Source organism: Poecilia latipinna, unplaced genomic scaffold (genome assembly GCF_001443285.1).
Source record: "Poecilia latipinna isolate Pla-1442-1.1 unplaced genomic scaffold, P_latipinna-1.0 Scaffold630, whole genome shotgun sequence".
NCBI lineage: Eukaryota > Metazoa > Chordata > Actinopteri > Cyprinodontiformes > Poeciliidae > Poecilia > Poecilia latipinna.
Genome location: NW_015113246.1, coordinates 62860 through 88512, shown reverse-complemented (window position 1 = coordinate 88512; position 25653 = coordinate 62860). Strand labels below are relative to the sequence as shown.

General features: G+C 36.1%; 1 protein-coding gene across 1 annotated transcript in view; it reads left to right on the top strand.

Moving 5' to 3' along the window:
* The window catches only part of smyd3 (SET and MYND domain containing 3), a 79792-nt gene that overhangs the window by 43410 nt on the left and 10729 nt on the right, over positions 1-25653 (top strand). Inside the window, exons 6-8 of the mRNA XM_015043406.1 lie at positions 18507-18574; positions 24462-24564; positions 25157-25267. Of these exons, the coding sequence (XP_014898892.1) occupies positions 18507-18574; positions 24462-24564; positions 25157-25267 (282 nt within the window). The remainder of the gene's footprint in view (positions 1-18506; positions 18575-24461; positions 24565-25156; positions 25268-25653) is intronic.

Here is a 25653-nt window from a genome sequence, read left to right as displayed (position 1 = left end):
GCCATTTCTTCAAGTTGTCATCCCTCCCCGCATTAGATGTAGGTTGCAGTAAAACAATATTGTCACATTTAAGCTTTGATTGTTGGTGTTCCCACATATTTTATCGCCTTACAAGCTCTGACAAAAGAGGGTTAGCGTTGGGGTAACATGTAAACAAATGGGAGTTCCATTGCGCCCATAATTCACGCAAAGCATCATGGGGCGTAGGAATAAGGTGGGTACCGCGCCCCTGTGTGCCAGAAAATAGGTCCCCACAAGGCATCAAATACAGAATACACGCCCACTCACAACAGGGTTCTAGTGGCTTTGATGAACCAGTGATGTCACTTATACTCTATGACATCACTGATGACTGTGTTCCATCTCCCTTTAATCCCAATTCATTTGCTCTACATGTCAGATTCTCTACATCTCAGAAGAAGAACACTTGATTTCACATACCAATAATTTTGACTTTTCACACCACGGATAAAAAAAAAAATGTCTGAACATAGGAGTGACGCACCTGTGACTGAAGAACTTGACAGGATTTCACATGAAAAAACTTTTGATAAGGTGGACAGGACAATGGAGAATGAAAATCAAGAACTTAGACTGTCGAATATTTCCGATGTAAAATCGAGGACTTCAAGTCTCGCACAAGTGCTTGCAGCCTGGTCGCCTGGAAGCACTATGATATACTGGAAGCTCAAAACAATGCACTCTGTGCGCAGCTGGTGTCGGTTTGTGCAGAGCTCGATGAGAGAGAGCGCAAATATAAGGATGGGAGAGAGGAAACACAATCTTTAGAAGACGTCCAAAAATTTCTCAGAGAAGAAGTCCAGGAGCTTCGGACAGACCTGAAAAAGGCACAGGAGACGATGGATAGCAGTCTGGAGAGGTGGACGATCTTTGGAAATAACTGGACCATCTGCGTAGCTAACAGCGGAGAGATCGTCAAAGAATCAAGAACCTGTGCAGGCAGAACACGGAGTTGATAAATGAAAATGCTCTGCTTCGAGAAAGGCTGGCTGAACCAGAACAGAAGAACCAGGAGAATCAGAAGATCCAGGATCCACTATCAGGTTTGAGAAAAGTCGTTATGTGGGCAGGTACAGTTTTAAAGACAATGTACCAGACTGGAACACTCAGATATTGGGTGCCATCATGGATCTTCTAGTTCCACTGGTTGGTCTGTAAAACTGGTGCCTTGTTCTAACTGCTGGTTCTGGTTTAACTGCTGGTTCTTGAGTTACTGGTTGTTCTTGAATTGCTGGTGGTACCTGAATTGCTGGTGGTTCTTAAATTGCTGGTGTTTCCTGAATTGCTGGTGGTTCCTGAATTGCTGGTGGTTCCTGAATTGCTGGTGGTTCTTGAATTGCTGGTGGTTCCTGAATTGCTGGTGGTTCCTGAATTGCTGGTGGTTCTTGAATTGCTGGTGGTTCCTGAATTGCTGGTGGTTCTTGAATTGCTGGTGGTTCCTGAATTACTACTGGTTCTTGAATTGCTGTTTTCAGCCTACATGGGGCGCAGGCAAATCTGCTCCCCCTGCAGGCCCAAAAAACCCTTTTTTTGGTTGTTTTTCTCCTTGACTGAGGTTGCAGCAAGCGAGACCTGTGATGTGCCAGTGTGCCTTCTCCTTCACAGAAACTGTTTTGATGAGTGACACAACTGATTTGGTGCAGACCTATTGGAAAACCTATTTTGTAGATAGTTGTTAGAAAAAAAAACACGTGAAACATTTTCATATTGGAAGGAATTTGTGGTGGAGACATTGTGACATATTTTTTAGTTGTAAAAAAACACATGAGACTTTGTGAATTATAAATAACGCAGGATAATCTGTTTTTATTTTTCAAACTGCAAACAGACTTAGATTCACATGTCTCAACATGTGAAAGTATTTTTTAAAGTAATGTTTGCATTTGTTATGAGCTTACTGAAAAAAAACAACTAAAATTTGATCTATTTTTATGTCTGACGGTCATTAACTGTGTTCCATACTTTGATTTCATACAACTGAACATTTCGTAGGAGAAAATGGTCAAAATTGTGAAAATACAAAAAGCTGGCTCAAAAGTGGTGAATTAATTCGATCATTCACAAATATATTTATTTTACAGTTAGGAAAAAATTAGAGCTTTTGTAATATTTTTCATTGCCACATTTAAAGCTTTTGTAATATACACCACCCAAAGTTATTATTGAGTTTGTATGAGAAGTGATTTTTTTTTTCTCAGTTTTCCTGTATTTTTGTTTAAACTTTAGTAGTTTTCTTAAGGATATGGGCTGCAGACATTTGTTGTTGAGTTACTTTCAAATTGTGTATCTGCAGAATACAAATATACAGTAGGTTTAAAAAAGAAACACTTAAATCAAAAAATGGATCTTAACTGGGGTTTTTTGTCATGAATTACCTAGTTAAGTAATCATTAGGGAAGTTGTTTTTTTTTTGCTGCCATCTTTATTTTATGAGGGCTTTTAACTTGACCATGCATCTCTGACTTTCATCATAATAGCTTTTCCTCCCGCTGCTGTTTGTCCATTTCTTTGTTTGTTATTGGATGTGCACAATTCTGTGCACTGCAGGAGATGAATGAGCATAATTTCCATTCATTCTGCTACCACTTTATCACCACAGTTTGCACACACACATATTGCTTATACCTTCACATATGGCCTCAGGGCTCCTCTTCATCACTAAAAGGAACAAATAGGGTTTTAAATCAGAGGCGAGATTACCTTAGACCTCTCTACATGTTGCTAAATCCGCATAGGCACGCTACTGGTTTATATTTATACATATATAACCCTTCTGTTCGTCTCAGGTCCAGTAGGTCGACTTCAGGACAGACACACTCAGATTCACTGTATTTATTCTAACAAAAGAGGAAATCAAGTTGGTGGTTAACATCAGTCCAGCAGCTTTTGTCCCTATACATTAAATAAAACATAATTACCCTAAAACTACATAGCAATAGCTCCCAATGAGCAGTTGGCAGCAGTCAATAGTTATAAAATTAAACGCAACTAAAATGGGCAACATTAATGATAACGCTTAAAAACGTATATAAAACATAGCAAGCTTACTCATGAAACACTGTATATTATTAAATTGGAATAAAATATATGTTAAATATAATAATTATAAAGAAAACACAGAGCTGATCCTTAGTTACAAACAGCAACAGAAAAAATGGGGAGGAGCCGTCAGTTACTGGTTGCTACGGTAACCACCAACTGCCAAAAGGAGCGTAACAGACCTTAAAACGGCAATAAATATCTGAAATAACGTGTTAACTAAATAAAATACATTCAAAGAATAAACACATTTTGACAAACTTCACATCGATTAATATTGTTAAAATAAAACCCTGTTACACATACATGTATATTTATTTACAAATATAACATATATGGTTAGCACCCACAAAAGTATGCTGAGTTATTATGAAATCACAGTGAATGAAAGAATTATCAGTGTTCAAATACCTTCTAGAGTTTGTTCAATTATTGAAAGAAATAACTCACTTAAACAAGACCTAGACAGTTTTGAAGTGGTTTTCAGCATTTACCAGTATTTTTAAATTAATAGACAAAGGAAAATGAGAATTTGGAAAAGTATTTCATATTTCCAGATTTTATGCCCTATCAGCACTTAGCCTGCCCATCAATATAATATCTGACATGGATTCACTGTGAATATAAGCATTTTAAATCTTAAAAACTAACATTCACATATGCATTCGAACCGTGCCAGAGTTCACTTTAACCGAACCGAGACCAAGGTCTTTAGCAGAGACATGCGGTCAGGGGAGGCAGAGCCTCACCTGTCATCATGGAAAAATAATATATAATGATAAAATCTTTTATATTTCTATTTTCACCATGTGGTTTGTACTATATTGCACCTATTTTTCTTTTAGCTTAACCAATTCTGATTATTTTTCTTCAAAAATCGCTGGATTTTCGCATTTCCCCATTCAAATGCTCGGAGGCAAAGCCGGTGAGGCAGCAGCGAGCTGAGCCTCACCTGAGATTGCGCAACCTCTCGCAAACTGCACTGGCTGCCATTCTATGGGAGCATGCTCCTCCTGTCTGTACGTCTCCAATAAAATGGCTAAAAAACATTTAATGTATGAACTGATTTTCCATAGTTTAGCTTATCTATATAATGTACAGTGTTTTTTGTTACCCACTGTGTGTGCAGCGTGTTTCGTGTGCTGAGGAGCGATCAGAAACGGCAGAGAACAGATTTGAGGTGAGGCAGGCAGTTCTTTTATCTCAAGGCAGGGGACTCTCATGATCCCAGACATTATGACTCCACAACTACAGAGTGAGAGACAGTAACAAATCAAATTTTATTTGATTAGCACATTTCAGCAGCAAGGCATTTCAAAGTGCTTTACATCATAAACAAAAACACAAAGTAGAATCAACAATCCAAACATTGCATTGAGTGAAGTGCCATCATTAAAATTGTTATTGATTATGTTTCAAATACAGCTCTAAACAGGTGGGTTTTTAGTCGAGATTTAAAGGCACTGTTTCAGCTGTTTTATATTTTTCTGGAACTGTAATGTAAGCAAACTATTTGCCTACAGCATGCAGACTGTTCCATGTAAAGTTCACTACCAGTAAATATTGTGCCAATATCAAAGAAAGCAAGGCAGTTGCAAGCATTTAAAATTTGACGACTTTTATGGGTCTGTTAGACTCATGAAATTGTAACAGCAGGGGGGCCCAATTTGTTTCTTTGTCATAGGGCCCAAGATTCCTGGCAGCACCCCTGAGTGGAGCTAACGTGCTAACAAAGTTCAAGTTGAGGGCAAACATCAATACAAAAAAATAGAAAAAAAAAACCTTGATGCTGCATTGTGAAAAACAAAAACAGTAACGGGACTAAAATGTCCTTCGTAAAAGAAACTGTGTCATGATTTGCGGTAGAGATGGTGAGGAAGATGCAATAAACCCAGGTTGTGGAGAGAAATTATGGTTTTTAATGATGAAATAGCAAAATCCAGGCAGCACACAATGAGCAGGAGGCTAATGCTCACAACAGGTAGCAACTAGTACAAACGAATAACTGACGGCAGACTTAACAGCTAGACAAGACTGCTTGAAACACAACAAGGAACACAGGTGGGTTTAAATACACAGGGAGACAATCGGGAAACAAGGACCAGGTGTAACTAATCAAGTGGTAGACGGGACAACACAGAGACTCCACAGAACACAGAAACCTAAATAAACACACGCCTTATGCCGGCCCTGAGGGGGATTTTCACACTTTTGCAAGGACAATTACGAAAAATAAATATAGTTTTTCTAATTTCAACATCATATATATGTTTATATTCACAAACAAGTATATGTTTAAAAAAAAAAAAACTTCTTGCCCATAGATAGAGGGCGCAGATCCGCCACCCTCCTCCTCACCATGGACCTGGTGTCTGAACAACATGGAGGCAGAGAAACTAAGAATCCTCATTATTAGACTGGGGGTAACCAGACTGATTTATTTTACTAAAATTATTATATTTAGCTAAATATTGTTGAGGGTCACAAGTAGACCTCCGCAAATATTTTGGCTATAAAAACATTCTTATATTTTAGTTCCTAACTTGAAGATTTAAGAAAAAAAAGTCCATTGTTGCCATTTTATTTTGTAACAAAATTAGGCTTTATTGTGGTTCTTCAAAAAACTACTTTTATTTATATTTAAATGTTTACATTACATATATTCATTCCAAACTGACTATGATGGACAGAGTGGCTTTAAAGTCCAATGCATGTCCACCATCTGTCATGATGTGTGTGGTTGAAGTGTGGACCCAAATGCAGCAGGCAGGAGACGTAAAAGTTCTGTTGTAGATTTAATTCAAAATAAAACTTAAAGAAAGATAAGAATAAACTCAAACCAGAGACACGAAGAGACCAAGAGGAAACCAGGGAGAAGGGATGAGGAGCAGTGGCCTGGAGTAACAAGACAAACCGGCGAGTAACAGTCTGAGATTTGACTAATTAGAGACGTGATTATATATTCATCTGCTAATAAAAAAAACAAACATCTGTTTTATGTGGCTAAAAGTTAGTTTAGTGTGAAGTGGAGCTAATGTGCTAACAAAGTTCAAATTAAGGACACGCACTAATAGAAAAAATAGAAAAAACCCTGATGTCACATTGTGGAAAAACAAAAAGACTTATGTAATTAAAATGTCCTTTGTAAAAGAAACTGAATCTTGTGATTTTATTGACAAGAAATGTTACAATAAACTCATAAGGAACACTCTGTTATGGACAATAGGACTCTTTGTCTTTTCTCTGTTTTATCTGCTCATATGCACACGGCTACAAGCTGACACAACCACAACATTTAAGACTGACGACAGTCACACATAAACAAAAACTGATTAAGGCCAGTGCCTAACTGGTTCAAGAACTTACTAATCTCTATTTATCTGAGTTTCCATCAAGTCATTAAGCGCTACTTTAAAAACAAGAAACGTTAAAAGAAGTTCATAAGGAACACTGTGTTATGAACAAAAGGACTCTGTTTTATCTGCTCATATGTGAACGGCTGCACGTTCACACAGTCGTGAAGAGACCTTTGTTTCAGTAACAGGTTCTCTGTTACTGAAACAAATACTAAATACTAACATAGTAGAACATGTTAGTATTTACAGTCCAATAATCACATTAAAGTTATGTATCCGGGTCACTGTGGGTTATTATATTTGTCATTTTTATTCAGTAAAAACATCTATTGTTGCTCCTCTTTCCTTGCGGAGTTGCATCACAAACATAAACAATGGAGAGGAAAGAGATGCACATTTTCTAGATGATGGATAAATTTTTCATTGCAGAATCAAGACACTTTTTCAAAGTAACTCTGCCCTGGTGATAAATTAACTACACTATATCTCATATGTGTGTAAATGTTTATGATCTCAAGGTGACAAACTGCTCCAGAAAAACTTCTTCCACTTCCTCTTGAACAAAATGGTTTGAGTCTTTAACCAGCATAATGACTGTCATTCCAGGACTGAACACTTACTTTATCATTACGTGTGCATCAAACCTTTAAAATGCACATTTTAAGTGAACATTTGTGACTTATGTAGCCAAAGTGAAGTTATAACAACAATGAATGTTGGGACTTAACTACTCTGCTTGGCAAGGATATACCTAAAACAGGACCATACATCAGGTTTTGTGTTTTCAGAATAAAAGATCCCAGACAGCTTTGTCATCACAGGTCACTGTAGAAAAAAAAAGAACAAACATTAAATAAGATAAAGAAAAATCTATAAAAGGAAAAACATGCAATTTTATCAGTAACTTCAATACTCCAATGGTTTTTAGTGTCCTTGGACGATCGTCTCCCTTTATTGCATAATGCTTTATGGATAATTAGAATACCTCAGGCAGTATCTTTTCATTTATACAGCAGAAGAAATTGAAAGAAATGTTTCATGCATTCATTAAGCAGAAGTAGTGACTGACATTAAAAATATTCACCAGCATTGATTTGGCTGCTGCTGTTTTCACCCACTGGTAAATAAGGGAGCTTTAGGTGAACTTATGGATGCAGTAAATGTACGGAGGAAGAGACTTTAAGATGCGCTGGCCTTCTCACTCAGAGGGGAATCACTATTCTGCTGTGAAACACACTTTGATTCAGGCTACGGTAGAGCAGCCAAGCAGTAAAAAAACAATTTCCCTCAAAGAGAGCCTTAGTGAAAACAGTGATCCACTCATTTTGTCATTACTAACCGAGTTCCTCTGTGCCTCTGCAAGGCTGAGCGTTTCTGTCGGCCATGTGCCATCAAGGTGGACGCTTTAGTTTCATAGAACTGTTGAGTAGATTTATCCTTCCAGTTTGGTTTGTCTGGTTTATCAAAAACATTTACACCCGTCATCCTAACGGTTTTACATTTGCATGTCAGATAAACTCTAGATTGACATTCTGCAATTCTTTACTGTTTCTGTATGAAGCCATTTGCCCTTAGTTTCTCAGTTTTTTTAATTTTTTTTTGCTCTCTTGTTTTGTTGTTTCTGTGCCAAGAATCGCTGGATAGAAGGAGTGGGACGAGACGGCTTGCAAACAAACAGAAACCAGACTGAACTCTGAGGTCATGTCTGTATGGAGGCAGCAGTGACAGTGGATGCGCCGCCGCTGTGGGCTATGCTCAGCTTAGATTTACATAAGGATGCAACTGGGTTTTCAGTAGGTTTGTTTAACAAACAATACAGTTAGGGATTTGTGCTCGAGCATCTTTTCTAAAGTGTTATGTGTTTGTGTTGATCCATCACATGGCTTCAATAAAATGCTAAATATTTTTTTGTTGATTTAGGTGCATGGATACTTTTACACGACTGCTGTTAGTGTGAATGCAGGGTACTTTTAATCTTTATAATGAGATGCTAAATTTAACATTTGCTGGACTCGACAGCTCAGTTGGGAATGTATTATTTTACTAAATATGCCCTGATGGGCAATGAGGAACAAATGGCCAGCGGCTTAAACATGGACAGAGAAGATTTTACTGTTCAGAAAACTGGACAGGATTTTACAACACATGCACAGCTGCATGTGTCGCTGCACTGAAAAACCTAAAATCCATTCAGAAGGGGGATTTTTTTTCCTCAAAATGAGTGTTTACATTACAAAGCTCACTGCTTTTCAATTATTCATAATGTATTTTGTAGTAATGTACAGCGTATCACAGCCAGCAAGTGAAAGCCATATACGGCACATTTCATCCATCCGTCTGCACGTTTGTGCTCGAGTTGGTGGAGTAGCTTTGTAGCCGATCAGCTAAAAATGTGCTGAGTTGACTCAAACACACATTTCTTTTCTTATTTTTCTAGGATGTGATGTGGAATCAGAATTGAAATAAGGGGAAGTGAGGTCTTTCTCAAGTTTCATTACAAATAGCCTGGAGGTATGTGCATCAGAGAAACTCCATACAGCAAATAAAAGCCTCTAGTTATGTGTGCAATGTGTATACACCTGTTCTACACAAAAAAGCACATTATTGCTCTTTTATACATATTTCAAAGCTGCTGCTGCTGCTGCTGCTGCCAGCAACGTTTTTAAGGCTTTGTGCTCACTACGCTTATAAGGCTCACAGAGGCAAAATGGCCGGAAAAGTACTAATAACTTTCAGTTTTATTGCTGGTTGCTGGGAGACAGAAATCTATTATTATTATTATTATTATTATTATTATTTTTCAAGCTGCAACTTGTGTGTAACAAATATGTCTGACGTTAACATTACTGAGGAGGATGACCAGCAGCTGCAAAATAATAAAGTCTTACCAAGTATTTTTGGTCTCATTTCTAGAGCAAACGTTTTAGTCTAGTAGAAACAATACAAAACTAACTTACGAGTAGCTTTTCTGATATAGGAGCTTTTTATTAGGATATAGGAGGTTTTTTTTAAGGAATTATTGACTAAAACAAGTTCTTGTATTGTGCTGAAGTTACTTGTAAGTTAGTTTTGTTTTATTTAACATATACTAAGATGAAAAAAACCTTTCCTCTGCCTACATTTACCAGAATAAAATGTGGCTCTGGATCAGAGTTCAGTGCAATTATCAACATTTTATCAGATGTGTTGCCTTTAGCTGTTGATCATATATTCATTGAGATATATATTATTGATTTATTTCCCAGCCCTAATTTAACAACAAAAAGAAAGTCATCCAGAATGGCATTTATGAGGTATCTCAAAGGCAAAACCACTGCTGAGCAGAAAGGACATAAAGGTCCATCTTACATTTACCAGAAGACATTTTTATGATTCCTCAAACCTTTAGAAACACAGCATATGGTCAGATTGTGTCTCCAAGGAGAGATTTCACATTTCTTTAGTGCATGATGTTTCAAATGTTTCCTTAAATCTGTCAGGAGTCATTACTGAAAGCCTTTTCATTGCTATTAGATTGAGTTATCTCTATTAAGTTTCCCTTATTGTCTTAAAACAGCCTCATTAAGCTCAAATCAGAGAGCATATTAACAACTAAATATCCATAACATGTGCATAAAGATATGTTTATATTCCCTTCTGCTCTTTAAAGACATGCATTTAAGTTTAATTTGCACTGTTAAGTTGGTTTTATAAGTGTATGTTTTATCTCTGTTGACTGAAAACTGTTCAGGATGCACTTCGCCTCTCTCCCTTTGACTGCAGGAATGGTCTGTAGCCTCCTAACAGGATTAAGTGGAAACAGAAAATGGATGGACTTAATCGGTTTTAAAGGTTTAGAGCTTCAGAGAAACAATTCATGCATGAGTAAACATGTGCTTATGAAAGCTTAAAACCATACTGTGGCTAAATTTAAACACAAAGGTAAAGGGTGTTTGTGGGATGCATGTGGCCTTCTCAGACTAGAACAGAAACAGTAGATAGTGGTTACTACACATGGCAACATATTGAAATTTAAAGTGTTTTTCCTTCTGGTTGGACACACTAAGGTGCTGTAACAGACCATTGTGCATTTAAACTTGATAAAATTTAAATTATTTTAGAGCCCTGATGGTGCGCTGTTCAGCTGAATACAACCACTGTAGAGCACTGATTAAGTGCTGTGATGAAGGATTCTTTTTTTTTTCTAACTCCCCAGAGTTAGATAAATTTTTCAGATCGCTAATCAGTGCCTAATAGTAATTAAAAAAAAAAATCAAGAACTGTTCTTAATTATAATAGTTTCTATGTTTTAAACAGAGGAAAATTGAGTTTTTATTAAAATTGAGAACAGAATTCAGATCTCCTGTGTTTTATATTTGACATGTTTTTTTTTTTTTTGTTGTTTTTTTTAAAAAAGAACAGTTAAGATTGGTTTAAGTATTCTTTAAGCAACAAAACGGAGTTATTTTCTCCTGACTTTTATCACTACATAAATTGTGCCCTTGGCGGTTGGTGGTTACCGTGGTAACCAGTGACAGTTAGCTCCTCCCCTTTTCCTGTTGCTGCTGGAGGAATGCTAGCCACCAACACGATTTTCTGTCTGGTTAGAGTAAATACAATGAACCTGTTGTGAAGTCAACCTACTGGACCTGAGGCAAACAGGCCTACTAGCTTAAAAAAAAACCCTCAAAGTTCACTTGAGGCTGAAATTAAAGTGATTAAAGTTACCGCTCTGCATAATTAAGAAGGATTGATCAATTTCTTTGAGAATATGATATAATACATATGTTCGTTTTTGTTAGTTCTCGAATGTCTTCAGTGGGCGTATAAATAAAAAAAAAAAAAAACACCACCTCCTTAAAGTTGATCCACACTTTAACGGGTGGCATCCATGCAGGCAAACTCAGTGAGAATATGATGTTTAGCCTTGTGTTTTTTATGTTTTTCTGCCTGTCTATGGAGAGATGAAAGTACTGTGATTAGGTCATGAATACTTTATCAAAGAACACACACACACATACACACACACACACGCTCAGACACGCTGCCTTTGATTTGGTCTGATGGTCTTTGTAGTTTTCCCAGAGTGACAGTAATTGAACCAATTCCAGCTACCTTAAAGTTAAACACAAGTTTTATTTATTTATTCTTAACTGGCTAGACAGGACAAAGCAAACCGACCCAACACATCATCAATATTGGATGACAAACGCTACTTTGGTTATCCCATCCACTGCTTTGAACACCATGGGCAATTTTTGTGGGTAAAAAATGTTTTCAGATTGTCTTCTAGGTAGTACACCCTGCACTGCAATCCTGAATCTGATTGGTTTCTAATGTGAGCTGTTTTTGCAGCCATTTTAGTTTCTTTATTACTATCAAGGAAGAAGTTAAACATATCTTTAGGAGTCTGTAGCTTTTAAGGTTTCATAAAAAGTTTGACTCTTTTGCCAAAAATGTAATTAAAAGACATTTCTTCGAAAGTAGATTCTTGCATTTATTTAAGCTACATGGCAAAAGTTTTGAAAGGATTTTTTTAGATTTTAGCAGTGATTTGTAGACTTTAGAGAGATACTGTATGCTGCTAGACATTCTGTGGAGTCTATAAATGACATTTTTAGTTTGTTTTTTCCCTTTTTGCCTTCACAGGATTTGACATGTTTGATCTTATTCTCCACATCACTTGCCTCTCTCCACACTCCACTCCGGTTCGCCTGCCTTTGTTCCTGTCGCTCACGTTTTTAATGTCTCCAACTTTCATCCAAAGCTAATCACCATGAATATTGTTTATGACAGGCTGAGAGATAACTAAGCGAACAAATGAATGGGTGCCGAGACCGATGCTGTCGAGAGCATTTTTGAAGAAAACCGTTAATGCGGTGAGAGGATTGCATTGGCGTCTTTTATTCAGATGCAGTAATGGAAAATTCTCCTCTGTAACTTTGTTATTGTCGGGTTGTCATCCTTGCTAAGGACCCACTTTTACTTTCTGCAGAGGTTTTCTTATTTAATTATGTAGAGTTTAATTCAGTTGAGACTGATAGACTTCAAACTCTTTCCTCTTTGCTCTCACCAACTCTGCACCAGATTCACCTCATGTGAACTCCTTCACATCTGCACAAGTCTCTCATTATTTACAGGCAGGTTATAAATAAACAGGTAAACTGTTGCTGGCTCTTAGTGCTTGAAGGAAATGGCCGTCACCATGGTTACTGATGGGCGATATGTTCGCCCATCTGTGCAGCGACATTAACTATTGTTTGACCTCTCCAATTCAGAAGGTATTTTGATGAATGCGTCAGTAAAATGTGCCATGGCATGATTTCACTAAAGCAAGCCAGGTTCAGTTGTTCTGTGTAAAGGAAAAGAAATTCAGCAAAAATGATTTTGTATCTAGCTTTTTACTGCTCTAGCTGTTGTTATAAATAGACAGTTTTCTGTTGTCCTTTAAGCATCTATAGAGAAATGTGAAATTTATGTTCACAAAACATAAAAAGGTTCAATGAGTGTTTTTTACTTGATTTTCCATCAGGTGCACAAGAGATTTATTATAGGTAGAAGGACCTTCATCATTAAAGTGATGAACTCCTGTCGTAAATGTGTGGAAAATCTTGGGGATGATCTTGAACATACCTCAGCATTTCCTATGGACACAATGTGAAGAATTTTACAGTTTTATCAGGAAACAAAACGTTAAAAAATAAAAATAAAAAAATAGAAACAACTTGGTTTAAAATCTCAAAAGCTGTATAATTTTTAAGTATAACTGTATAATTTACTTATTGCTGTGTGTGCAGCAATCAGCACATGATACAGTTTCACTGTAGAGAGATTTGCTGCTTAGGTTGAGTTAAAGTTCGACCCTCTTTGAATGCAGCATAACTAGACTAAAGACATATATTTAAGGAGCTAACTTTCTCGTAAGAAGCAGACTTGATGTGATGGAGAAAATTGGGGGGAGCTCATATTAAGTCAGTCATTTATTTGAGACTGTTGTATGCTGAGCAAATGTCACTGAATAACAGAAATTATCTGTAAAGGTCCAACAACGATTCCAGTGTTAATAACTATTAGGACTGCAGCTAATGATTATTTTAGTAATTTAGATTAGTCTGACAAGTAATTGATTAATTTGATTAATTTGTTGAAAAATTGCCACATTCTAGAGATTTAGAAATACGTTAAAAGAACAAACAGCTCAATTCTTGTTTAATCAAGAACAATAATATATAATTAATTTGAACTGGGTGAAGCTAAAATTATGCCACTAAAGGACTTTTGGGTAAGACGTACGGACAAAAGTGTTTTTTATCTTAAATGTATGTTTATTTTGTACAATTTTGGTTTAAGTATTGCCCCAAATATGTCACGAAATGACATTTTTTTGAGTTTGTGTACTCCAGGTAACAATTAATCATTAACTAAATGAGTTGATGATTATTTCAATAATTTATTCATCACAGTTAATCTGATTAATTGTTTCAGACCTAATAAACTTGTGTGTAAATAACTGTCTAAATTAAAACTAACAGAAAAATAACTCTATTATTACATTATTATAAAGTTGTGTTTCATAGACTTTCACTTGTACAAATCAAAACTATCTCTTTTTGACCCGACCGCTCAGCCTGTTTAATTCCTTAGTTTCTTTGTTAAAGTGTGGAAACACTTCTTGTTCTTCTATTGATTTTATTTCCAGCTTAGATTTTGCCATTTAGGGCTTTTTTCCAGCTCTACCTCTACTGTTGGTTTTTATGCTAATAATCCCAGCAGTCTTAAATTATTTTGTTTTCTCCATGCAGACTGATAATTCAATTGTTCTAAAAGAGAGCTGCATGTTTTCCATCACCCGAGGATGTGTCTTTTAGCATTGTTGTTTACGGAGGAAGTAGCTCCTCATTAGTCCAGTTTGAGTTGGTTAAGTTTAATTTGTTGCAGTACTTTTCCAGTTGGAGCCTCTTTGGTTATTTCTTGAGGCCTGGCAGTAAATGTAATTGATGTTTTAAGCTTCAGCAGATCAAAACTTTAAATAAAACCTTTTTTTTTCTGGTTAATCCTGATTGCTGTACTGTAACACTTTATTTGATCTACTGTATCTCCTTGCATTGTCTTCCCTTCTTTTTTCGACACATATGATGAATATCTTAATGAAAAACTGCATAGCAGTGAAGTGTGTGTGGAAAGTGAAGGATTCAGTCAAACTTTGAATAAGTTGAGTGAAAACTTCTTGGCTCCCCTGGGGTCTGAGCGAACTTATGTTTGCTACAGCTGCAGACTTACATCAAATCATTGGATGACTTTTGGTTTTGATGTGAAAATGAGCCAGAGTGGAAAACATTTGTCGGTAGCTCACTGTAAATCCTAATCCTCCCACTGAATGTCTGCATTTTTCTCTTTATGTGTCAGCCTGAATGTTGAGTGAATACTAATGTAGCCAAAGTTTCAATGTTAAACCTGCGGAAAAACAGAAAAGCATGAAAATAAACGATAGTGGGTTTATTTTTTCACTTATTTATTTTAAACTTTCTCTTTGTAACTTCATTTTATATGTTAGGTTCTGCTGACTGTCAGAGTAAACTAGAAGCTTAATGTTATTTAATGTTTGAGATTGTACAGCCCATATGAACAACTGGATCTGCGTAGAAACAGACCAGGGTTGTAATAGTTTTGGGTTTTTCATTATAGTTTAGTTTTATATTATTTTGCTTTTTTTTGTCTAATTCAGTTTTAATTCATATTTAGAGTCTGTTAGTTTTTATTAGTTAAATCTTGTTTAGCTGTAGTTCAGTTTTTACCAATTATAGGAGTAATTGGTAAAAACCAATTACCAATTACTCCTATAATTGGTAATTATAGGAGTAATTACCAGTTTGGTATGACATACCAAAGTCATACCATACTTTGGTATGTCATACCAAAGTATGGTATGTCATACTTTGGTATTGTCATTCATTTTTATGTGCAGAATTCAAAAAGGTCAAAGTATTGTGATTGTGCATACATGGATTGCTAACAGCTCAGCAGAAGAAACCATTTTCAAAAAATGTATTCAATTATTGTTGAACAACCAGCTGACTCTGGTGTTTTATCCCAACATTTTCTGTCACCATTTTGTGGGTTAGCGTAAACGCCACCAGCAGAAATATGGAGTGCCGTAATTTGCCGGAAGCTGACGTAAACTGCTTGTGTAGGGAAGAAAAAAAAAATCAATTTCACATTAACTCAAAAGGCTTATAAATAAGTTTTTAAACATGAAAGTAAAGGACATTACTTCTATAATTTCAGTATGTTTTAGTTTTATAAAAGCAAAGTGTAATTCTAGGTACATTTCAAGGTACTTTTCAACATTTATATCAGTTAACAAAAAATGTTTTCTCAATATATCTTTATTTCATTATCTTTAGTTAACTGCAATAACCTTGCATCACTGTGATGTATAAACTGTAAGCAATGCGCCTATTTTTTAGTATGGCAGTGGCAGTATCATGTCAGGAGATTTTTTTTTTTACCTGTGGCAGTGGCGCTGATAAAAAGTTGATAGGTAGGAAGATGGATGGAGCTTAAATAAGAGAATAACAGAAGGAAACTTGTTAAAAGCTGCAAAAGACCTGAGACTGGGTCAAAGGTTTATCTTTCAGCAGGACAACTGATTCTTTGCTCGTGACGTCACGCTTTTCAGAACTCCGCCCACTCCGCCATGATGGAGGTCATACTAACTAATGCGCTCCAGTAAAGCCTGTCAAAAAACAGACATCTGGAACCTAATATCGCATTTATTTAGTTGATTTCGCTGTAAAAATGGTCGCTGAGTGGTCGGCTGCACAAACAGCCAAGGATAGAACTTGAGATTTTATTGCATAACTTTTAACGAGATAAAATATGGCGGTGACTGATAGCAGCCGTTAATCATAATGACTGTCAGCTGCGGTCTAACCGCGGATTTGCAGCGAACACTTTTTACAAGGTAAGAAGATTAACGTTCACATACTTCGTTGATATACTTCATAAGCACATAAGTAAGTATGATTAGAAAGATATGAAACATTGCATTATGGAGAAGGTACGCGTCTAACCATTGGTAACCATGGAGACGATGCGGCACCGTCATGTAGTCTAGCATGTATGGAAAAAAAGTGGTTAGCATCTCGTCTCTTAAGTCTGCTCTGGTGTAAGGTGAAACACTGTTTATGACACAGTGATATAAATCATGTGGTGTGAATTCAGGAAAAGTCGGTAATTTGATCAACACGTCAAAGGAAAACGGTATGATGAGTCGGTTTCTAAGCTAGCTATTTGCAACGTTTGTAAATATCGCCAGGTGTGTTACGTTCACAGACAAATTAGTTCGACTCGAACTTGGTAGAACAATTTCAGTTGCTCTGTGCAACACTGTCCCTCACTTCCAACGTCCATCATGGCGCCTCCAATGATTAAGTGACTGAGTCGAACAAGGTCAATACATGGATAGTTTAGATCCATGTGTAACAATGGACCAGTCAAAGTCAGGAACTAAATCCAATTTTGATTCTTTCGTAAGACTTTAAACGTGATGTTCACAGATGTCGCCGATCCAATCTGACGGAGCTTGAGCTGCTTTCCAAAGAAGAATAAGTAAAAATGTCAGTCTGTGCTCATGGCTGTAATTACATTGAAATGTGTTTCTATGAACAAGTGACTCAGGTAGCCTGAATTGTGTTTGTTCAGAAATATATTTGTTATGTAAAACCAACAAAATGTTTCCACAGGAATCAAATTTCCAGACAGAGCAGGCTCTGTTTTTCCCCAGACAGTAAGAATCATCTTGAATTAGACAAGCTTAACCAGATGAAGCTAATGCAGTTTATTAGACTTTAATTAGATTTTTTGGCTGGATTTGATTTGTGCTGGAATAATCTACCATTCCTATAAAATGTTCCACACTCTTACATAAGATTTTTTTTTCTGTTTTTCTTATTGCAATGCCCTGAGTGAATAAGTATTTTTATTTATTTTTATTTATTTTTTTTACCTCAAAGGTGTTTTTATAGTTTTTATTATTTATTCTAATTTCTGGACTGTTACCCCCTTTCACATGGATGGTTGTCCAATTACTAAAATACCTTTGATTAGTATAGCTGATGAAAAATTGTGCTGTTATTCTTTGTTTTGCTTCTAAACACTGCAAAAACAAGTATGTGTGGTTGTTTCTAGTGCAAATATCTAAGTATGCTTGAAATAAGACAAAACTAACTTAAAAGTAACATTTCATCAAGAAATAAGAACTTGTTTTAATCAATAATTCCTTATTTTTTACAAAAAAGATTATTTCACTTACAACCAGACATTTTTCCCATGTCACAAGTGAAATAATCTGCCATTTGAACTAGTACTTTTTAGTCAATATTAGGGCTGTGTAATAATATCGATTTTGTGATATCGATATTTTCTTTCCTAGAAAAAAATCGATATTCATCCGCAAGTATCGTAACCTCCAACTGTCACCTTGCTCACTCACTGCTTGCTTCGCCAGGAGAGTGATTAGGTTCAGGCTTAGAGTGATTCCTTCAGATGTTAAGTGTCCAGGTTAAAAAGGTATCAAACTATTAAAAAGGTATCGCAGGGTACTTGGTGCACTTTATTTACTTTACAAATGCATGTAAGCTACAGTTTGTACTGTTTCAATTAAAATAAACATGTTTTCTCACCACTTCTTTGATTCATTTTGTCCAGCTGTCGACTTTAAGTCTGTGTCCATGTCCAACCAGAGCCAGATATTGTGTAGTTGGTCCTTTTAATCAGTTTTTTAATCAGATACAAGTCAATAATTCCTGATATTGACTTGTATCTTGCTGTAAAGCTACTTGTAAGTTAGTTGTTGTTTTTCTTTTCTTTTTCAAAGTGTGAGGTATTTTCACTTGAAACTAGAACAAATATAGTTTGTAAGATTTTGCGTTTTGGAGAGAAAAGGCTTTCTTCTGCTACTCAGAAATAACCTGAACACCTGCAAATCTGTATGCCAGTTTCATATATGTGAGAATAACAAAAGATTAAAGTTATTTTGATACCCTGCAGTAGCTGATAATCACTTTCTCTCCTTTGTTTCATCCTTTTTCTCTCTGATTTCTTCTTAAGGTGACGTGTAATTGTTTCACCATCAGTGACGGGGAGCTGCAGGAGGTCGGAGTGGGGCTTTATCCAAGGTAACTCTTTTTTTTTTTTTTTTTACTCTTGCATATGCAATAATATTAGGGTTTGAAGCCCACAGAACTGAAAAAAATGTTTAATTAATTTTGGTATAGCTTGCCTCGCCCAGTCTTGTAACTTTGACTAGATTAAAATGCAGCTTGGAGATGCAGTTTTTGCCCCATCAGTCCTTCACCGCTGCGCACGTTCAAAGCCCTTGCAGCGCTTCCCGCTCTGTCCTGACACTTCTTTGAAGTCAGAAGCAAAGGGAGGGAAAAGAAGACTTGATTTTTTTTTTTTTTTTTAAGCCCTTGTTAGGTGAAAACCTGGAGGAATATCATCACACAGTTTGGGCGACAGGAGTCAGCGTCTTTTGAGGGAAAATGAGATTTGACTGGAAGTGTTGTGTGAATGATGAAACGGTTGTTGTCTGGACTGTGAAAGTGAAAGGTCCGTGCACAAACACACACAGCAAGCCGATATGCTCGGTAATCCCTTCCATTGCTTCCTGGGTGAACGGGGTGGGATTTGGCCTGTTGTTGTACATGCTGTTAGTGCTGCTACACACACATGGACACACACACCAGTGCGGTCACTGACGCCGCAGGTATCCCAGCCAGTTTATCTGGCCGGCGTCGAGATGTCAGATGGTCGCAGTGGCATCAGTGAAGCTCAGCCAAGCCGCGTGTCTGGGTGTGATTTGTGCTGCTACTCATCCATAAATGATGGACTCGTTTGCAGGATGCTCCCCTGTCTATTCGTATTTTAGGTTGCCTAGCAACCGTGGGTTTGCTAAAGAAAGTCGGGGGATTATTCTTCCACGGCTGCACCTCAGTTCAGCTAGTCTCTTTATTTCTGTATTCTGGCTTTGTTGTACTTCAAAAACTACTTTTTCGCCTTTGGTTTACTTCTGGAAAATTTTATTCCCAGTATTGCTTCAGGGCCAGTTATCACACTGAACATATGATCTAAAAACTCTTGAGTGTTTATCGGGACTAAAGGTGCGTTTCCGTTGCAGGATGCTAAACATTTACAAAACTTTTAAATATTAGCAGCATTTAGTTTCAGTAATTTCCCACTTTATGCTTCTTGGCAGTTCAAATTTCCTGCTAACTTGAAATTTCATAACATGCTTTTTTTTTCCTTGCAAATTTGTTTAATTTTAGATACCAATGTTAGTTATGACAAAGTTTCAATTAAATTAGTAAAATCCTGCAACTTTAGTTGAACTTGAAGGAATTTCACGTTTTCAGTGGAGATAAAGAAAAACTCTGTGTTAAAATGACTTTACACACATTCTGTCAATAAATATAATCAGTACAAACAGTAATTACAAAATAAAGGAAACTACAACACAAAAAAGTTTAAGAAACCATTAAATTAGCTAACGACAAAGTGAAATAAACAAATTGTGCAGTTTTAATATTTGGGAGTAAAAAGGTAATTTAAGAGTACAAATAGGAAATGGGAAGAGATTAAATGGGAAATGGGACAAATTGATAAATTAGCATTTTGAATCATGACTCAAAAATAAAAGTAATTAAAGATAAATCTGGAACATACCACTTTATAACAAAATGTAACAGACGTAATTCTGATTTTCTAGAACTTTTGAGGTTTTAACATATTTAAAATAGATGTGGGCTATCTTGGTACTGCAAGTGTTGCATGTGTCTTAACTCTGTTTAAATTTAAATAAACTTAAAATAAATGAAGATAAAGTGAGTCTGCTCTGACTTGTGAACTCGCGAGTAAAACCCCGTGAATCCACTCTGCAGAAACCTGCTAATGATGCAGCCTTTAAGTCCTGAGCGTTAGAGCATGGGAACATCTAAAACCTTCAGGACAGGCCGACGTCAAGGGCTGGCAGTCTCCACTCCTGATAAAAGGCTTGTATTTTAAATAACGTTACAGTTCTCTGCATGTTTTCCTGAGAAGTATCAGATGTATGGATCATATTCTCACTCTCCACCCCTCTACACAGCAAAATTTGCTTTCACAGATACCGTTTATGTGAGTCGTTAGTCAATTAATCTAATTAGCATGCTAATGAGCTGCTCCCCTTCAAGATAAAAGCATCTTTCAGAGGGCTTGATGTCTAGTTGATATTCAACCTGCAACTTCTCCACTGTAGAGTAAAGCCAGGGGCGTTATTGATGGTTTTGCAAAGGCTGAACACGCATTCTTAATCTCATGCACCCATTGTTTCACTGAACATGATAAACGATAGCTGCGGTGACGAAGGGGGCTGTAAAAGCACACAGACCCCTTCAGTGTTTTTTCCCAGCCATGTGTGCAGCGATATTAAATGTCTTTTTTCACGTTGTGCTGAGGGCTTCTTAATGAGAGTTAAATTCTCGTCAAGCTGCAGGAGATATGCTCATCAGGTACAGATTTACAGTTGACTAAATGCCCATTTCCAGACTTTTACTTGGGGTTTATGGTTAGGATTGTTGACACTTTCTGTTGATTGAGGTACTGCATAATGCTGCCATTATTATATACTGTGTTGTTTTATTTGAATAAATTCAGGTAAAACTTATGCTTGATTCAAGCCTTTTTGTGCAGCAACTTTAGGAAATATTCTGCTCCGACATGCCAGAATCAAAAGGTTGAATTTCCTCTTCTGCAAATAGTTCATGTGTGCTGAAACACTGATAAATCTAAAAGTTGCAGCAAAGCATCTGTTCATGGCTGGAATGGAGATACAACTGTACTTTGTGATAATATAAAATCAAAAATGTTTTCATGTATGCATTTGCGTGAGATCAAAAACCTCCCTCTTAGTAGTTTATAATTAATGACCTATAGATGTATAAATATTTGTTCTACCTAAAAATTTTATGTGTCTATTGTGGCATGAAATAGGCTTTATAAGGTTACAATTTTCCTTTTATATTTCGTTCTACTAGTGTAAATAGGAAAATAAAGTCAAGTAAAATGTATTTGTGTTTTAGCAACAAGGCAAGTCAAAGTGCTTCAAACCATAAAACACAGCACAGTAGCCAATAATGGAACGAAAAATGAAAATAAAAAAATGTGTGATAATATATTGACCCTAATGAGCACGTGACGTCACTCTCTTCGAAACTCGGCCTGCTCCGCCATGATGGACGTCAAAAACCGATACGCTACCAGGTATGCGTCAGGAAGCGCACACCTGGTAGCCAATATCGCTTTTATTAAGTTGATTTCGCAGTAAAAAAATGTCATAGGATGCTGCGGGGTCGAATTCACAAACAGACAAGGATAGAAACCAAACTTGTCATTTTATTGCGTAACTTCTAACGAGGAAAGGTTTGGAGGTGACGGATAGCAGCCATCAGTCGTAATGACTGGCAGCCCTCGGTAAAACTGTGGATTTGCAGCAAACCCTTTTTACAAGGTAAGAAGATTAACGACCATATACTTTATACTTAAGTATGATCAGAAAATATCAAATATCGCATTACGGAGAAGGTACGTGGCTAACCGTTGGTAACCATGGAAACAGTGCCCTACCGTCAGGTAGCCTAACATGTATGGGAAAAAAAAACTGGTTAACATCTAATCTTTTGTAAATTTTTAAGGCTTCTTCGGCGTAAGCAGGAACGCTGTTTATGACTTAATCATTTAAATCATGTGGTGTGAAATCGGGCAAAGTCGGTAATTTTGATCAACAAATTATGGCATGGGTCGGTTTCTAAGCTAGCTGTTTTATAAATACCGCCGTCTCTGAGCCACGACCATTTGTGTTACGCTCACAGACAAATTATTTCCACTCGAACAAGTAGAAGCCATGAATAAACTGACAAAAACAACTTTGGAAAAACATTTCAGTCGCTCAGTTCAATACTCCCGATCCTTTCCGACGTCCATCATGGCGCCTTGAGTGATTAAGCAAAGTGTCAGTAGAAAACAAAAATCACCTCTGAGAAGTTCATTTTAAAAATATTTTTAAATAATTTTTTTTATTGAATCAAGTAGAAAGTGTAAAAATAAAAATTGGGCAAACCAGTTTAAAGACATTAATATACACCACATTTTTTATGAACCTTTGATAACTGTCAGCCTTATTATTTGCATCAGAAATGCTGATGGAAATCCCATAATTGCTGTCAAAAGAAGAAAGATATCACTAGAATATAGGTCTGGGAAATGAAATAAACTGGTTTTGACACAGGCTGAGAATCTATTGTTGTTTTTGTTTGTCTGTGAGATGCAGGAAGTCTGACAGGAAGAAATAAAGAGTGGGATTTGTTGTGACAGAAGCAGAGGGCTTAATTTATCACTCTGTGCTTCTGTTTGATTTAGGAGTCACTTTTTTAAGGATTTTTATAAATGCAGTGTCAAACTTGCATTTCTTCTTTTATGGTACAATTAAGAAAATGTTAAGCTTCTCCGCTGATATGTTAAATCATCTATTAGTTAAAACATTTAATGGTTAATCAGAGCAGACCTACTTTAGCTGTTTCAAGCAGTGAAACATCTTTTTGATATTCTGTTCATAGGAATTTTAATTATAAGTTAAAGTTTTAAATAAATCTGTTTGAAAATGCTTTTAGTTCTTGTTTAAAATATATATTTAATAAAATAAATGCTGAAATACACTCCCTTTTTCATCCAAAAGGGAAAATATTAAGACCTGGCATACCAGTAGGTATAAATAATGACCCATAGACAGATTTAAATGAGATATCCTTGATGCAGTAAAATTAATGTAATTCTTACAGTCACTTAAATATTCTCTATTTTTAATTATTTTTTAACATGTATTTAGTGAAGTTTTTGTACTGTAACTTACTTTATTTTTTTGAAAGTCGCTGCTTGTATTTTCCCTATAGTTGCTATGATATACTTTTTAAGTATAACTTTTTAATCTCATGTATTGTACAGTTTGTATGCGATTATCATAATAATTGTGGTCTTTTTGATAATTTATTTAAACCATTCTACTTTAGAGGTAAAATGAAAGTACATCAGGCAACTCTAATGATTTTAAAAACGGAGAATTGGATTCAGAAGTTTAAATTTATTATAGTTTTCTTTAATGTTTTTATTTGTCTCCTCACCATAAACATTCCTCCAGAAGGCATTCAGCTGGTAAATGAGAGAGGCTTTCTGTTAGTTTGAAGGTGCTGATAAAGCAGCAGGAGTTTTTTATTATTATTATTATTATTGGTTTATCCCTCCATGCAGGGCGATCTTAAACTCATTTTAATTCATTCAGTGACAGTGATGTTCCAGCATCTTTCACTTTATATGTTTACAAAAAGCCTGTGGTTTCTCAGCAATGTCGACATTTAACCAAATGTTAGGTTTATGTATTTATTTCGTCATACTATTTCAAAGTAATTTGATTATAACTCTAGACTTTAGCAGCCAGTTCTGGTTTCAAAAGTGTATTGCAGTTGCATGTTGTGTAATAACGAACAGAACAATTTAAGTGATCGCACCAGGCCCAAAATTGATTAAAAAATTATAAATGTTTTGCAAATGAATGTATGTAAACATCTGACCAGAACTGTGTTCCTTTTTAGTCGACATGTATGAATTAATTATATTTCTCTCTGTAGGATATATGTTTGGAAAAACAAAATCTCTTGTTTTTAGTCGCCAATCAACTGAGCCTTTGTAAAATCAGTTCAGGCTTTAGTCTTTATATTTTTAGACTGAAGTCTGTCAGTTAAATGGTTTCTAGTCTGATGACAAGACATTACGAACTGCAGTTGTAAATGATTTAATTTTGTTAGACAGAAAATGTAAAATTTCTGTTAAACACAAATTACTTATTTTTTCTGACCCTTCCTTCTGCTCCTCTTTCTCCTCTTTTCCTTTATTGCTCTTTGGTGATCGTCTTCCTGTTTTACCTGCTCCTCTTGCTCTGCTGTCCTCTCTTTTTCTTCTTCTTCTCAACTGTCTCAGTTTATCCCTGTTGAATCATGACTGTCGGCCAAACTGTGTGATGGTGTTTGAGGGTGAGCGGCTGCAGCTCCGAGCCGTCCAGGACATTCGCCCTAAAGACGAGGTAAGACGAAGAAAATTCATCCTATATTTATACACCATGAACAACGTGGAACAAGATTCTTCTTTTATGTTTTCTCTCTATAGCAACATTTATCATATTTAATTTACTGTTTTCCCAATTTTTAGTTTTTTCTTGAGTGATGCATCATCTGAAAATGATGCATCACTCAAGTTTATTGTGCTTCTCAATAGAAGCACAATAAACTTTAGTAATCCTAGTGAAACATCTCTGTAGCACAAGCAGCACAAGCAGGATGACGGCTTCTAACACGGCTGTGTTTCTCAATTTTTTTTCCCATCATCCCTTGTGACTGTGTAATGAGATGCATTGTGACTAAATATAATGAGATTCATCCCTGCCATCTGGACTTAGACTCTCACACATCCACACACACATAGTGCCACAGCAAAACATTAATCCATGCACAGTTTCACTCAAATTCATCTGTTTTTTTTTTATCCGTCTTCACAAAATCACACTTAATTGTGCTCTGCATTATCACAAAATATTCCAAAGTGCTATGAAAGCAGACACTTTCGCTTTCACATTCAAAAAGTGTGACTTTGAGTGTCATGTCCTCTCCTGTGTCTAGTTAACGATAAGTTATATTGAGACTTTGTCCCTGACTGAAGAGCGGCAGAAGCAGCTGGAGGAGCAGTACCACTTCGTCTGCCACTGCCAAAGATGCAACTCAAAAAAAGAGGTGAGGATGAACAGAAACCTTTAAAATTACTGGAAACGTTTTACTATTTTCATCCTCAGTCCAAATAAATGTTATGTTATTGCATTAAAACATACTGATAAAAAACAAAACAAAAATCACTCTATTCTTAAAACAAAATCAGAGAAAGCAGTGATTTGTTTGTGTGGTTGAATCTTTATAGAAATGATTTGTGGGGATTTTTTGCTGCTTTTTTATTCTGTATTTATTCTGCAAAACGTCTGGAAAGTTCTTTTAAATCAAGGCTAAAACCCTGTTTGTTTAGAACTGCCTTTCATTAAAATGAATGATGTTCTAGTTATTATATAGTCTTTCTTCAAACTTACAAATTTCCTTTATTTTATCCACTGCTATATATATATTTTTTG